At 44.9% G+C, this 14,484-nt stretch overlaps 1 protein-coding gene across 1 annotated transcript; it reads left to right on the forward strand.

Annotated features, from left to right (window-relative positions):
* Positions 1 to 718: 718 nt before the first annotated feature.
* On the forward strand, positions 719 to 14,117 carry LOC130930111 (exostosin-like 2). Its single transcript, XM_057857844.1, has 5 exons — positions 719 to 839; positions 6,395 to 6,792; positions 7,269 to 7,339; positions 7,457 to 7,572; positions 13,521 to 14,117. The coding sequence occupies exons 1-5, from the start codon at positions 790 to 792 to the stop codon at positions 13,885 to 13,887; spliced, it is 1,002 nt and encodes a 333-aa protein (XP_057713827.1). The 5' UTR covers positions 719 to 789; the 3' UTR covers positions 13,888 to 14,117.
* The last annotated feature ends 367 nt before the right edge of the window (positions 14,118 to 14,484 follow it).

Here is a 14,484-nt window from a genome sequence, read left to right on the forward strand (position 1 = left end):
GTGCCATTTCAGGCTCGGGCTCACGGCGAGCACTCCCAGCGCTGAGGCCACAGCAGGGGGATGACAAGAGCCATAATAATCCGCTGAAACTCCGGTGGCATGAAAACGGTTCGGTAGGTGCAAGAAGTCGGCAGTGCTGACCAATCTGCAGTAATTTTGCCCTGTCACACTGAATAAATTCATTTTTCATTTTCATTTTGCCACCACATTGTTTGTAGGGACTATTTTGCAAAAAATAGCCAGTAGTGATGTCCCGATTGCATATTTTTTGCACCCAAGTCCGTGTCACCGGATTGAGAATCTGCCGATACAAACGCCCGATCCGATAACGAAAAAAATAAAGTTTTCTTATTTGAAAGTTCCAGACATGCTACTGTACTTCCTCTTCCACTTTTTCCGAGAGTGTACAGGGTATAAAATGTATCGATTTTTGTTTCATTTTGAAATGCCATTGTACTTCTGGATTATTTTGTTACATTTCAGCATTAAAAAAAAAAAAAGAAGAATAAATAGATAAATACTGATCTTTTTCACCGAATCCGATCCTTTGAAAAATGGCCTGATCCAATAATGTGGTTAGGTTCAGGGACATCCTTACCTAACAGAACACCCACAGCCACACCCATTGCTGCTTGATGCTCAAATACACTCTCTCCTCTCCACTAAATCTGAGTAAACAGAATCTTGGGAATTACTTTTGATGTAGAAGAACCTCAGCTTACTTGACAATATTTTTTCGTTTTATTATTATTATTTTTTTTATCTTCCCTGAATCCTGTATCTGGTATCATGCACAACACTGCAGAAGAAAAGTTTTACACACCACGTCAACACTTCAGGTAAGCATTTAACTCATATTTCGCAGAATAGGTAAAGCTCGTGACTAATGGAAAAACAATATCGCCCACAAAGTCACAAAAAAAAGACTTCTTTTTTCCTTTTTTAATTGTTTTTAGCAGTCACCACAGCAAAACAAAAAACAAAACAAAAAACAGCATATATACTGTAGATACATATATAAAAAAGAAAAAGGTACAACAACTGTGCACCAATGCAAATTTAACAGGACTCCCATTATTTTCTTCTTTCTGAAGAAAACATACAGTATTCATTATGCAATCACAGTGATTTTACACAAATTACATACCAAATTGAGCTGTGTATCCATGATTTTTTAAAGACTTTCAATGTGCCTTTTGCTCATAAAAGGCAAAGTGAGCACATCAGGTGGCGAAAAAACAAAACTTTATGATATCTACTAGTGTTGCACCGATACCATTTTTTTGGCCCCGATACTGACAACTGGCTGTGCAGTATCGGCCGATACTGATACCAATACCACTCCGTTCATATGTATGTATATATTACATACAGTATATACATTCAAAGAGCTACATACTGAGATGAGAATTCATTGCTATCAAGGCTTTGCCAGGCTGCTGCTGCTTACCATTGCGAAGAAGGAAAAAGACAAATACAAAGTGAATCCAGTAGGACTTTTTATTGTACACCTGGTATAGGTGACAATAGTTGAATAAACCTTGGGCTCTCAGAGGCCAAAATAGTGCTAAATTCGTGAAATTAAAACATGTATAATGCTATACCAACAGTAAGAAAGTAAAAATAGTAAAAGTAGTAAAAATAGTAAAAATATTAAACTCTGAATCAACTGAACTTTTTTTTAAACCTCTCAAAGGCCAAACAGTGCAACTTTCATGAAATTATAAGTAATAATGATAACGATTGGCCAAAGCATCCTCTCTCTCTATTAGCCTCCCTCTTTGTGCACCAGCAGGGCCGGGTCTGGGCCAAAATGATTTACGTTCGGGTCAGGTCTGGTAGGGTCAGGTTTCGCCGTGGCCCAGCCCTCTTTTTAATCTTCCCCTCCGCGAGTCCACATCCATTACATTACAACCAGGAACTAAAAAATGCAAGACAGTCATATTTTTTAGAGATCATTTGTAGAAACATCAATAATACCCGCACACTATTTTCTGTTGTTGACAAACTGACAAGCTTCACAAGCTTCAGTACCTCAGGAATTGGCATCTTAGGTGTCCTGTAATGATTTTGCGGCTTTCTTTACAAACAGAGTACTACAGATTAGACAGACTGTGTGCAACTCCAGATAAACAACTGCGACACTAAATGCTTCCCAAACTCTCTGTTAGGGTCCGCGAACGCGGAAACAAGGTTGGACCTCACAACAGACAACAAACGACTGACGGAAGCGTACAAGGGTTTATTAAATACAAAACAAAAAACACACAATCGCGGCAAAAAAGGGGAAATAACAAAACGGGTCCGTGACAGGAGGTCGACGGGGATCAATATACAAACGCGAGGGTAAACCAAGGTGCTAGGCAGAGCCAATAAAACAACTAAAATACACTCACATACCTGCACAAGGTAGAGGCATACAAAACTAAAGTGACTGGCGACTAAAACCCACGGAGGGTGCGAAATTACCAAAATAGCAAGTTACTCGAAATGCAAGGATGTCAAATGGCGACCAGCAAGAATAAATATCTCGGCGTCCTTCCAGTGGATCGCTTGCGTCTTTATACTGTTGTTGATGAGCTGCAGGTGCGACGTCGGGAACGCCCCCACAGCCGGCTCTGCAACAACACAAAATCTGACCAGGAGCAGAACGTGACACTCTCCCCCATGTCAATTTTAGACAGTTCAGCCCCTTGGACTATGTCACTTTAACAGGTACTTTGGCACGATGTCACTTACAGCTACAAATCAAGTCAGAAATCTTGGCGTTATTATTGACTCAGATCTAAAATTTGATAGCCATCTAAAGTCCGTCACTAAATCTGCTTATTACCACCTAAATAATATACCCTTCTGACTAAACAAGACATGGAAAAACTTATGCATGCATTTATTTTCAGTAGATTGGACTATTGCGACGGTGTATTTACAGGTCTTGATTAAAAGAATCAGTCAGGAAGCTGCAGCTAGTACAGAATGCTGTTACCAGAGTCCTTACAAATCAAGCAAACAGGACCACATTACACCGGTTTTGAAATTGTTGCACTGGCTTCCAGTGAGTGAGAAGGATAGACTAAAAAATTCTACTGCTCGTCTACAAAACACTTAATGGCCTTGGACCAAAATACATACTTGAATTGCTGGATCGCTATGAAGCATCTAGACCCCTAACGTCGTCTGACAGACGTGGGACGACTAAATGGGTTGATTGGGCAGGAGGTCGATCGGGGCGCCACACGCAGAATTAATTACTGGGATGGACAATAAATCGACAATAATGCAACAAGGACTGAGCAGAAACCTGGAGCTTAAATTCACAGATAAGGGGCAACGAGACAATGAGGCGCAGGTGGGTGACACAAGAGGCAATGGATTGGTCAACACACAAGGAGCAAGTACGACAGGTGAAATACATGGGTCATCACAAGGACAAGCCACACGAGGAGGAAGCAATTAACAGAACCCCCCTCTCAAGGGACGGATTCCAAATGTCCCCAAGGAAAACAAGGAGTCCAAACAAGGCGGGCGGAAGCGGCCCGGAGGAGGGAGCAATGTCAGCCCATCAGGGCTAGTAGGGGGGACTGCATGGGCCGATCGGGCGGGCGTCCAGGATGCCAGACGTGGGAGACAGCACAGGTCGATTGGGCAGATATCTGAGGTGGCAGACGTAGGGCGACTGAATGGGTCGATCGAGTGGGCGTCCAGGGCGCCAGACATGGGGCGACTGAAGGGGTCGATTGGGCAGGCGGGCGTCCGGGGTGCCAGACATGGGGCAACCGAACGAGGTGATCAGGCGGGTGTCCAGGGCGCCAGACATGGGGCGACTGAACGGGTCAATTGGGCAGGTGGGCGTCCGGGGCGCCGGACGTGGGGCAACCGAACGAGTCAATCGGGTGAACGTGCGGGACGAGGGTGACTGTTGCTGCTGTCCGTTCCGCCCATTTGAGGCGAGGGAGACTGGCTCTGGTCGCCCAGCCGTGGCAGGAAACGAAAATGACTGGCGAGGGAATCCATCCGCTGCGCTGTAGCAGGAAACGATGAGCAGGAGCAACGTCGATGACGATGGCTCCTTTGCTGGGCTGCGGGAGGAGGGATGGGCTGTGCTGCTCTCCCCTCCCCCATCCGCCTGCCCTCCCTCCATCCCCGGGCTGGCTGGGTGGGGGCTGTGGCCCTGGGTTGGTACCCAGTGGGGCGGCGTAGGGTCAGTTGCCAACAAGCTTACACTCAAAAGGGATTCACACGATTACTGGGTTCTCAATCACAGAGCTGATTTGTGTACATTCTACCCCTTCCATTCACTTAGCTTATAGACTCCCCCATCCCCTTCTTTCCTTGGTCAACAGGCCCCCACATGGTGTCTACCGGAAATATATCTAGCTGACGATAGCACCAACTTATTAATAGTTAGTGTAGGTGTTCAATGTATTTCTTGTTGTTGTTTGTTTTTCTTTCTTTTCTTGTGCCTCTTTTCTTCTGTTCCCCCATAATCCTTTCTTTCTTTTCTTGTGTTTTTTTTCTTCTGTTCTCTCATAACCCCCTCCTGTTCGCTGCTTTGTCATAATGGTATGTTGAATGATCACAATGGGAGTTGGTCATACTCTCAATGTGAAACATTAAAATTGTTCAGACCAACCGGACACTTAGACTTCCATTCTACGTGTCAAACAGACGTGTCTGAACAGGACAGGATTTTTAAAAATTTTTTAAAAGGAGCAGGAGCAACGTCATCGGAGACTGGCGGCACCTAAGCAGGAGTGACGTCGTCGGCGTCGGGAAGTACCCGCCGGAGAAGGGGTGGTGCCAAAACAGGGATGACAGCAATGTCGTTGCCGTTGCAGCGAGCTGCCGCAAGAGCAACAATGTTGTCACCGGGGAGACCACGAACGGTTGCTACATTCTATCAAGAATCGCGGGAGGGTGGGCAGGTGAGGTAGACCCAAATGCTCGGAAAGGAGGCAAGGCAGAAAGGCATGGTGCAAATATAAAGTACACGACAGTCCTCTTATACAGTGGAGCAAATAGGTATTTTGTCAACCACTAATTGTGCAAGTTCTCCCACTTGAAAACATTAGGGAGGCCTGTAATTGTCAACATGGGTAAACTTCAACCATGAGAGACAGAAAGTGGGAAAAAAAAAACTGAAAATCCCATTATTTGATTTTTAAATAATTTATTTGCAAATCATGGTGGAAAACAAATATTTGGTCAATGCCAAAAGCTCATCCCAATACTTTGTTATGTACCCTTTGTTGGCAATAACGGAGGCCAAACAACAAAGTAACAAAGGCTTCTATCAGTAACACAATTCGCCGCCAGGGACTGAAATCCTGCACCACCAGATGTGTCCCCCTGCTGAAGAAAGTACATGTCCAGGCCATAACACATTCTCCCAGTCCTCTTCTGGATCATCCAAATGCTCTCCAGCGAACCGCAGATGGGAAGAATAGGCGTCATTAGAATTTCTTGGGCAGAAAATGATACAAATAGCCATCAATCAAACAAAAGTCAGAAATCAAAAGTTTAATACATTTATTCATTCATTTTCCGTGCCGCGTATTTACCGCCACAAAAGCTTCTGGAGCAACATCTGATAAGTCTGATAAATCTAAGAACACCGGCAGGATGATCATCAATCTGGACAGCACTTTTCCATGACAAAAATAAGAGAACACAGCATTCTCTCGGTCATAGAGGCAGAGCCCATTAGACGTCTTAGTAGAGACAAACTGCATCAACGTTTTCGTGTGTCAACTGCTGTGTTTCATAGTATACCCTAATAAAATGTAAAGCGCACGACAACACTGGGGGTGCATATTTGTGTTTGTTTGGACAAGTTGTTTGCTGCCTTGATAATTGTTATTGTTGAGTGACAGTTTTACACAAGGACATGACCCTCAGCCTGGCTGCCTACCCACTTCACCTGATGGACTTGATTGACTGCCTGGCAAGCTTGTTTGCAGACTGACTTGCTAACAGACTTTGTAGTTTACAGACGAGTTTAATTATTTCCACTGTCGCTCCTAGTTGAAGCAGTTCCAGTCGAAATGATTGCATGTGGAGTGGGGTTTTCCCATAAGAATGCATTATAATTCGATTCAAAACCTGCACGAAATCTCTAATATATAGTGTTGGTACAATTACAAACAGCAATAACACATAGAAAAACAAATAAATGATAAATACAAATTGGAATAATAATAATAACAATGTCACAAATTGGGATGTAATGTGGTTCTAATTTCTAATGTTTTACAAATACTCCTAATTCATTTATAAAATTGAGGATACCCTGAGTGCCGGCCACATCCGAGTAATGCTCAGAACAACCCTTCTGAATGAATCATTATTATGAATTCAATTTATAAAGATTGGTTCTTGGTGTTTTACTCTGCAGGGTCTGCAACTGCCGTGTTGGCAGCAACCGGGCCTGCCTGTTTTTTTGGTCCTCCCTAGTGCTGGTGGTGGTGGTCGTTGTCACTCTGAAAGCTTTGCAGTATCGCCCAGGTGAAGTCACAGAAATGCCCAAGGAGTTAACTGACTTCAAAAAGGACAGCTTTACCCTCATCATCCAAACATACAAGCGAGATGATGTTCTCCTGAAGGTCCTGGAACGTTGCCTGGCCGTGCCTGAGCTCCAGAAGATCCTCATAGTGTGGAACAATGTCAAGGAACGCCCCACCCAGAAACTACGGGACTCCTTGAGCCGTTACAGTACTGCAATTGTCTTTATGGAGCAAAAGATCAACAGTATGCAAAACAGAGTGCAACCCTTTTCTGAAATTCAAACTGATGGTGAGCTTGCATCTTGTGTTACTGACATGCTGTTTTTGGCCATTTTTCCACCTCTAGGAACGAGATGAAATACAAGAAATTTTACTGTTTGCATAGGTTATGAATACACAGTGTATGTATTTTATTGTGACCAAGTAATTCACACAATTCTTTGCAATAGTTTTTAATGTTCTTTACTAAACGTCCATGCAACTATCAAACAAAGTTCACAGTTTTAAGCAATTCCGGATTTGCATATTTAGATTCTTGGAGCAATCATCTTTCACATGAGGGTCATGTGTGCTAAAAGATTACTCCTGCTTAATTATGCTTCTTGGTATCCATAATGTGAAACACCACGTAGGCAGAAGACATGATTATGTATGTTAAATCATTCAGTATGTTTTAGGATGGTCAAAAACAAAATAAATTCCTGTCCCTAAATAAACAAATCGGCAGTAACATAACCTCTTTACTCTCTGTTCTTTCATTTTAAGCTGTGTTTATGCTGGATGATGACATTCTTCTCAGCGTTTCTGACATCAGGTTTGCTTTCACCATTTGGAAGGTAAACAGTTTGCGTTTGGATACACATAATTGAAGATGTCCAATAAGTGTAGCATAATGTGCTCTATAAAAATGTATCAGGATTTTAATTTGGTGTATTAATGTGTTTGTTCAATAGCTACATCCGGACCAAATTGTTGGCTTTGTACCCCGGAAACACGTCGAGACCGCTCCTGGGGTGTACAACTACAATGGCATCGGGCTGCCAGATTCACAAAAAGGAGGAGGAGCCAAGTAAGATGATAATCATGTGATTTGTGTGCATCTTATTAGACAAGGCATATGTATTTGTATAGCACTATTTCACAAAAGGTAATTAAAAATGCTTTACACACAGAAGACTGGTTCCAAACGACCTTTGGGGTCTAAATAAGGGTCAGAGTGAAAAATATTTTATTATAAATATTTTTCACCCTGGCACTTACATGCTCATACATTTCTCCGGGGAGAGTTGGGACGGGGCTTTACAGTCCCAGCCCGACTCCCCCCTGTTTTTAATGCACCACACACCAAGGTTGTGGGATGGTTGGGACCTGCTGGGGGGGGGGGGGGGGGCCTCACGGCTGCCTCCTCACCACAGGCCCCGCCATCCCTGCACCTTTTTTAAATGCACCACACACATCATACTCCACAGGAGAGCTCTGGCAAAGGGCGGTGGGACGGGCGGCTGGACAGAAACTCCATGCTGCGGTCCCACTGCCCCAAGCCAAGCTCTCCTATTTTAATGCATACATTGCACTACCCTCCCCTCACACCCCCATCACGGTGCTGGGTGATGGCTGCCAGTCGGGAACCTGGCAGCCACAGTAATAGGGTGGTAGGTGGGTCCCACACTTTTTCTATATGGCGTGGCTCCCGGGGTGTGGCCTCCCCTCTGCCTCGGCTGCCGGCCGCGGGAGTGGGTTGGGGGGTCGGGTCTCCGATCTTGCGTCGCCCCATGGCAGTCCCTGGGTGTTCTCCTGCCTCCGCCTTCCCCTCTCTTCTCTGGCTGGGCGTCCGCCCTGCGCTCCGTCGCGGGTCGCTGGCTGGGCGCCGGTGTATCAGCGGGGTGTCGCCTGCACCGGCGGGGGACCCTGCCTTGCCTGGGGCTTGGTGGGCCGCTGGGGGTCCCGTGGCGTGCCGTGCCGGTTGGGGGGCTGTGGCTCGTGGTCCGGGTGGGCGGGTGGGGGTGGGTGTAGGCGTGGGGTTGGTGATGCGTCCCCTCCTGCCATCCCTGAAGGCCGGTTGATGGGCGCGCGGGTGGCCCGGGGGACCACCCTGGGTCCCGGGGGGGGGTGACGGTGGCTCCTTTGCTGGGCGGTTGGAGGAGGGATGGGCTGCGCATGGATCCCCCCGCCCCCCCGCCCGCCCTCCCTCCCCGGGCTGGCTGGGTGTGGGCCGTGGCCCTGGGTTGGTGCCCGCGCGGTCTCTCCGCCCGTCTGCGTGGCTGTCGCGCGCCCGGTGGGGCTTGCGTGCTGCTGGATGTGGTAGGGCATGCTCGGGTTGGGGGTTCCGGTGCCGGGATTGGCGATGCGGCGGCGTAGGGTTGGTCGCCAACGGGCTTTCACTCATAAGAGATTCACACGATTACTGGGTTCTAGATCACAGAACTGATTTGTGTACACTCTACCCCTTTCAATCACTTAGTTTATAGTCTTATAGACACCCCCACCCCCATTCTCCTCTTTCACTGGCCAATAGGCCCCCACATGGTGTAAACCGGAAATACATCTCGCTGACGATAGCACCAGCATATTAGTAACTAGTTTAGATGTTCAATGTATTTCTTGTTGTTGTTTATGTATGTGTTTCTTTTCTTTCTTCTCTTGTATTTCTTTTCTTCTGTCCCCCCATAATCCCTTCCTGTTCGCTGCTTTGTCATAATAAAAAGGTATTTTGAATGATCACAATGGGAGTATGTCAGACTCTCAATGTGAAACATTAAAACTGTTCAGAATCCGGGCACTTAGACTTCCATTCTCTGTGTCAAACAGCTGAACAGGACAGGTTTAAAAAAAAAAAAAAAAATAAAAATAAATAAATAAGGGTCAGACAAATCAAGCATGTATTTTAGTCAAATGCCATTAAGTGTTTTGTGGACCAGCAATAATATTTTATAGTCTATCCTTTTGACTCACAGTCACAGGCAGCCAGTCTAACGATTTCATGATAGGTGTAAAATAGTCCAGTTTCCTTTGTTTTTGTAAGGACTCTGGCAGCAGCCTTCTGTATTAGCTGCAGCTTTCTGACTGACTTTTGTTGAGACATTCAGACCTACTAAAATCACCAAAATACAAAGAAACTGCTTTTGCCAGTTATACCTATAACACAAAATAAAACAACAGGTTTTACACATGCATTGACTTTTTTTTAATAGTAAAGATATAAGTAAAATACATTAATAAAATAAGTACAAATGCCTCTTACATTGTGCACATATGAAATGGAATCTATTTTAAAGATAACGCAAACATTGACATTTTTAAATTATAGGGAAATAAGTAAGTAGTAAACGAACAAAAATATGTCCAAATTTGCACATTAACATGGAAGATGTTCTGAACCTCCCCACCAGAGTAGATGAAATAAAGTAAGGCAAGGCAAGGCAAATTTATTTGTATGGCACAGTTCAACGCAAGGCAATTCAAGTGCTTTACATCACATGAAGATCCACGAGCAGAAATAAAATGATTCATAAAAATCACATTAAATCAAAAGAAAGTTAAACCAAGGACAATTGAAACAAGAATTTAAATTATACATAAAATTAATAAAATCAAATTTGAAATGTATAGAGAGTTATGGATATGATGTGATAAACGAAAGCATTTTTAGCCCTGATTTAAAGGAGCTAACAGCTTGAGCACACTTCAGACCTTCAGGTAACTTGTTCCAGAGGCGAAGAGCATAATAACTAAATGCTGCCTCACCCTGCTTGGTTCTTGTTCTTGGAACATACAGAAGACTGGTTCCAGATGACCTTAGGGGTCTAGATGCTTCATAGGGATCCAACAAATCAAGCATGTATTTTGGTCCAAGGCCATTAAGTGTTTTGTAGACAAGCAGTAGTATTTTATAGTCTATCCTTTGACTCACTGGAAGCCAGTGTAACGATTTCAAAACCGGTGTAATGTGGTCTGTTTCCTTGTATTTGAAAAGACTCTGGCAGGAGCATTCTGTATTAGCTGCAGCTTCCTGACTGATTTTTTTTAAATTTATTTTTTTTATATCAAGACCTGTAAATATACCGTTGCAATCGTCCCATCTACTGAAAATGAACGCATGCATAAGTTTTTCCATGTCTTGTTTAGTCAGGACCAGGGGTCGCGTTAACCGGATATTTTCCGTCGTTGACCGGTTTTTTAAAACGGTGACGGAAAAAACTGACGTCCGTCCGTCATTTTGACAGGTTGCAATTCACACCCCAGACCACAGGGTGGCGAGTTAGCATATTAATTAGCTATTGTCTCTCTTAATGCATGACGTCGTTGGCTCTTCTGTCAGAATATTGTAGCGTCACCGGGGTCTGGCGGCGGCACCGTGATTGACACATCAACGCGAGGTTCTTATTGGTGCACCCGGTGTGCCAGCGCGTCATCCAATTGATGGACAAGATTGCCGCCCAATCACATGACGCCACAACTCCGCCCCCCTGACTGGAGCCGCCATATTGTGTGTCAGCTGTTCATGTTTACACATTACCGCTACGTACATGCCTCCTATTACGGCGTGTTTTTCTGCTCGTTAATATTAATAATCAAAATGGTGAAGGCGTGTGTGGCGGTTGGTTGCTGTAACAGAAAAGATAGACGGAGAGACTTGAAGTTCTACCGTATTCTGAGAGACCCAGGAGGATGAGAGCGAGATGGACTGCTGTAATTCGACAATAAATCTGGGCACCAAACGATCACCACAGACTATGTAGTAGTCATTTTATATCTGGTAAGATGCATTTAATATATATTTAGAAGATTTTGAGCTGACAACCACAATTAAGATCATTGTGTGACGTTGGTGATTGGGGTCTATATCGTTGCCTCTTTTTCTTTGGGGGCGGAGTTGTTGGCGGTAAGCAGAGTAAAAAGGGAGAAAAATACCACGACTCCCGTGTCTAATTTTTCGCCGCCAAGCAAGCGTTACAATATTAATTAAAAATGAATGAAAACTAAATACTATTGAATATGTCATCATTATCATTTTAAAAATTTATGTGACCGGTAAAAATAGACTATGACCGGATTTTTATGACCCTGTCAGTCAAAATGACAGACAACGAAAATGTCTAGCGCAACCTCTGGTCAGGACTCAGAAGCACCTTGATTCTGGGTATATTTTTAGGTGGTAATAAGCAGATTTAGTGACAGACTTAAGATGGCTATCAAATTTTAAGTCTGAGTCAATAATTACATCAAGATTTAGTAAGCCTCTTTAACTCTCTTTTCTCCGAAAGATCTGATCAATTTTTCTGTTGCGTAGTCCTTTTTTATTGGATTATTTCAACAAATTGTTTATTACCTCTCTAGTTTGTCCTTTTTTCGTTGTTCCAGAAAGCCTGTGCATTTGGACCAACCAGAGCTAACTATCAATCTGATCACATGTCATTCTGTCAGCTAAACAGACAACTGATTCCAGGGTGGTTTGCGGTGCACATGCTTGCATCGACGCGACTCGTCGACACTGAGACTGAGCCGCTGTCTTTGGAATAAATAAATAATATATCGGTGGAAACGGATTACACTACACAAGCACTTTATTACGCTCGTTTACATTTCTGTGTGTAAATCTAACGTTAGTAGATTATTTTCTTCTTGGAGATGCATGTGTGGAGCCTTGGAGTTTGTTTTTCTTTAAACATAGGATTTTGAGAGTTGCCGTCATATTTTTGGGACCAAAACACCGTTCTGACCTGTTCCGGCTGCAAAGTTTTTTACCGGAAGGCCCACTTTCATCCCTGCACATGCTACCTAAGACCATCCTGGGGCTACGGTGATATATTTACCAGTGGACACCATGCGAGGTAGGGGGGGATGGTAACCGAGAGAAAAGAGGAAGTATGATCGTTGGATAGAGATGTGATTGGATAGAGTGCCAGCAATGTGAGGTGGGTGTCAAGTAGGCATGGACGAGGAGGACCCAATCGCAGGGAAACAAGGAGGCAAGGCAGGGTGGTGATAAACTAAAATATTCTACAATCAAAGTCAACAAAAAGAAAGTACGAACAAAAGTCAAGGGATCAAACAAAAGGTATCAAAACATACTGGAGGGCGAGAATCAGAACACGAGGGCTTGGATGCAGAATTAGACACTGGGATAGACAATAAATCGACAATGACGCAACAAGGAGTGAACAAAAACTTGGAGCATTTGTTACATAGATAAGGGACAACGAGAAAATGAGGCACAGGTGGGTGACACAAAAGGGAGCAGACTGGTCAACACACAAGTAGCAGGCACGACAGGTGAAATCAACGGGTAATCACGGGGATAAGCTACACCAGGCGGACGCAAATCCTAATAGACCCCCCCAAGGGACAAATCCCAGACGTTCGCAAGGTCAATAAGGAGTCCAAACAGGGCGGGCGAAAGGAGCCCGGAGGAGGGAGCAATGTCAGCCCATTAGGGTTAGTCAGGCGGGTGTCCAGGATGCCAAACGTGGGGCGAACGCATAGGTTGACCGTGTGGGCGTCCAGGTCGCCATACGTGGGGCGACCACACAGCTCGATCGAGAGGGCGTCCAGGACGCCAGACATGGGGCGACCGCATGGGTCAATCGGGTGGCGTCCAGGACGAACGAGACTGGCATGGCCATCCGTGCCGCCCAGCTGTGGCGGGAAACGAGGAGCAGGAGCGTGACCGCCATCGTCTGGGCATCGGCCATACATGGGAGCTTGAGCGTCGTCGTCTGAGCGAAGGCCAGGCACGGGAACTGCAGCGTTGTTGTCAGGCAGACCAGGAAGGGAGTCATCAGGGTAACTGGGGGCTGGACGGCGAGGAGCCGGAACGGTGGGTAAACGGCTAGGAGCCAGGATGTCGGCATGGGCAGCCGGGACGTCTTGCTGACTCCTCGCCGTCTATAGCCCCCGCCTATATAAATGAGACAGAAATATACATTCTTTAAACGCATTGTAAGAATATATGCAAAATATATGAAATATTTCTCTAGAATAGCCATCAATGAGATAATTTTCCTTTGCTACATTTAGATATTCTATGGTGTTGATTGGCGCCTCATTCTTCCACCGTCGCTACCTGAAGCTGTACAAGGACCAGCCGAAAGCAATGCACAAACTGGTAGAGGACACCCAAAACTGTGATGACATTGCCATGAACTTCGTTGTGGCTCTGCACCTGCGCAAACTTTGGGGTGGCGCTAGGCCCGCAGGTATTTTCGTCAAACCTGTGAACATGGTCAACGTGGAGAACCAAGCCAACAGTGGCTTCAAAGGAATGTGGCAGCGCCCGCAACACTTCAAACAGAGGTCCGACTGTCTCAACCAATTAGCCAAAATTTATGGTTTCATGCCATTGCAGTTCTCTGATATCATGGTGACGCGGTTTCGGACGAGTTGAGCGTTAGGGAATGTTTATAGTGGACATGCATGCATAATCATGCTGTCCTTTCCGAACGTTAGTTCAAGTAAGTAGCGCCTTGTTTTGAGAGTAACCTGACGAAAAAGATTGTCTAAATTTTCTTTTACTTGTTCTGTATATGACTTAATTTTTAATTTCCTAATGTTTTAATACCCTTGGGTTAATGGGTTTTATAAATATATTAATTGAGCTTCACTCGTTTTGGTATTTGGGTGGGATGATATACTAAAGCCTTGCATGTGACCTAGGCAAAAAAAAATTATACAGTGCCCTCCATCTAGGTCTCATCTGACCAAAGCACACGGTCCCAGTTGAAGCCTGGGACCGAGTGTATTTTTGTGTGAGACCAAGATTGAGCTTTTTGGCAACAAACACTCTAAGTGGGTCTGACGTGCCACGAAAGATGCGCATGCTGAAAAGAACCTCATACCCACTGTGAAGTATGGGGTGGGTCAGTGATGCTGTGGGGCTGTTTTGCTTCCAAAGGCCCTGGGAACCTTGTTAGGGTGCATGGCATTATGAATGCTTTGAAATGCCAGGACATTTTGAATCAAAATCTGTTGCCCGAAAGATGGA

This window comes from Corythoichthys intestinalis, chromosome 14, assembly GCF_030265065.1.
Source record: "Corythoichthys intestinalis isolate RoL2023-P3 chromosome 14, ASM3026506v1, whole genome shotgun sequence".
Classification (NCBI taxonomy): domain Eukaryota; kingdom Metazoa; phylum Chordata; class Actinopteri; order Syngnathiformes; family Syngnathidae; genus Corythoichthys; species Corythoichthys intestinalis.

What these genes read in the sequence shown, in the direction of transcription:
- LOC130930111 (XM_057857844.1), top strand. Translation starts at nt 790, where the DNA reads ATGCACAACACTGCAGAAGAAAAGTTTTACACACCACGTCAACACTTC. An exon ending in TTGCTTTCACCATTTGGAAG is followed by an intron (nt 7,340 to 7,456) that starts GTAAACAGTTTG and finishes TTTGTTCAATAG; the next exon opens with CTACATCCGGACCAAATTGT. An exon ending in CAAAAAGGAGGAGGAGCCAA is followed by an intron (nt 7,573 to 13,520) that starts GTAAGATGATAA and finishes TGCTACATTTAG; the next exon opens with ATATTCTATGGTGTTGATTG.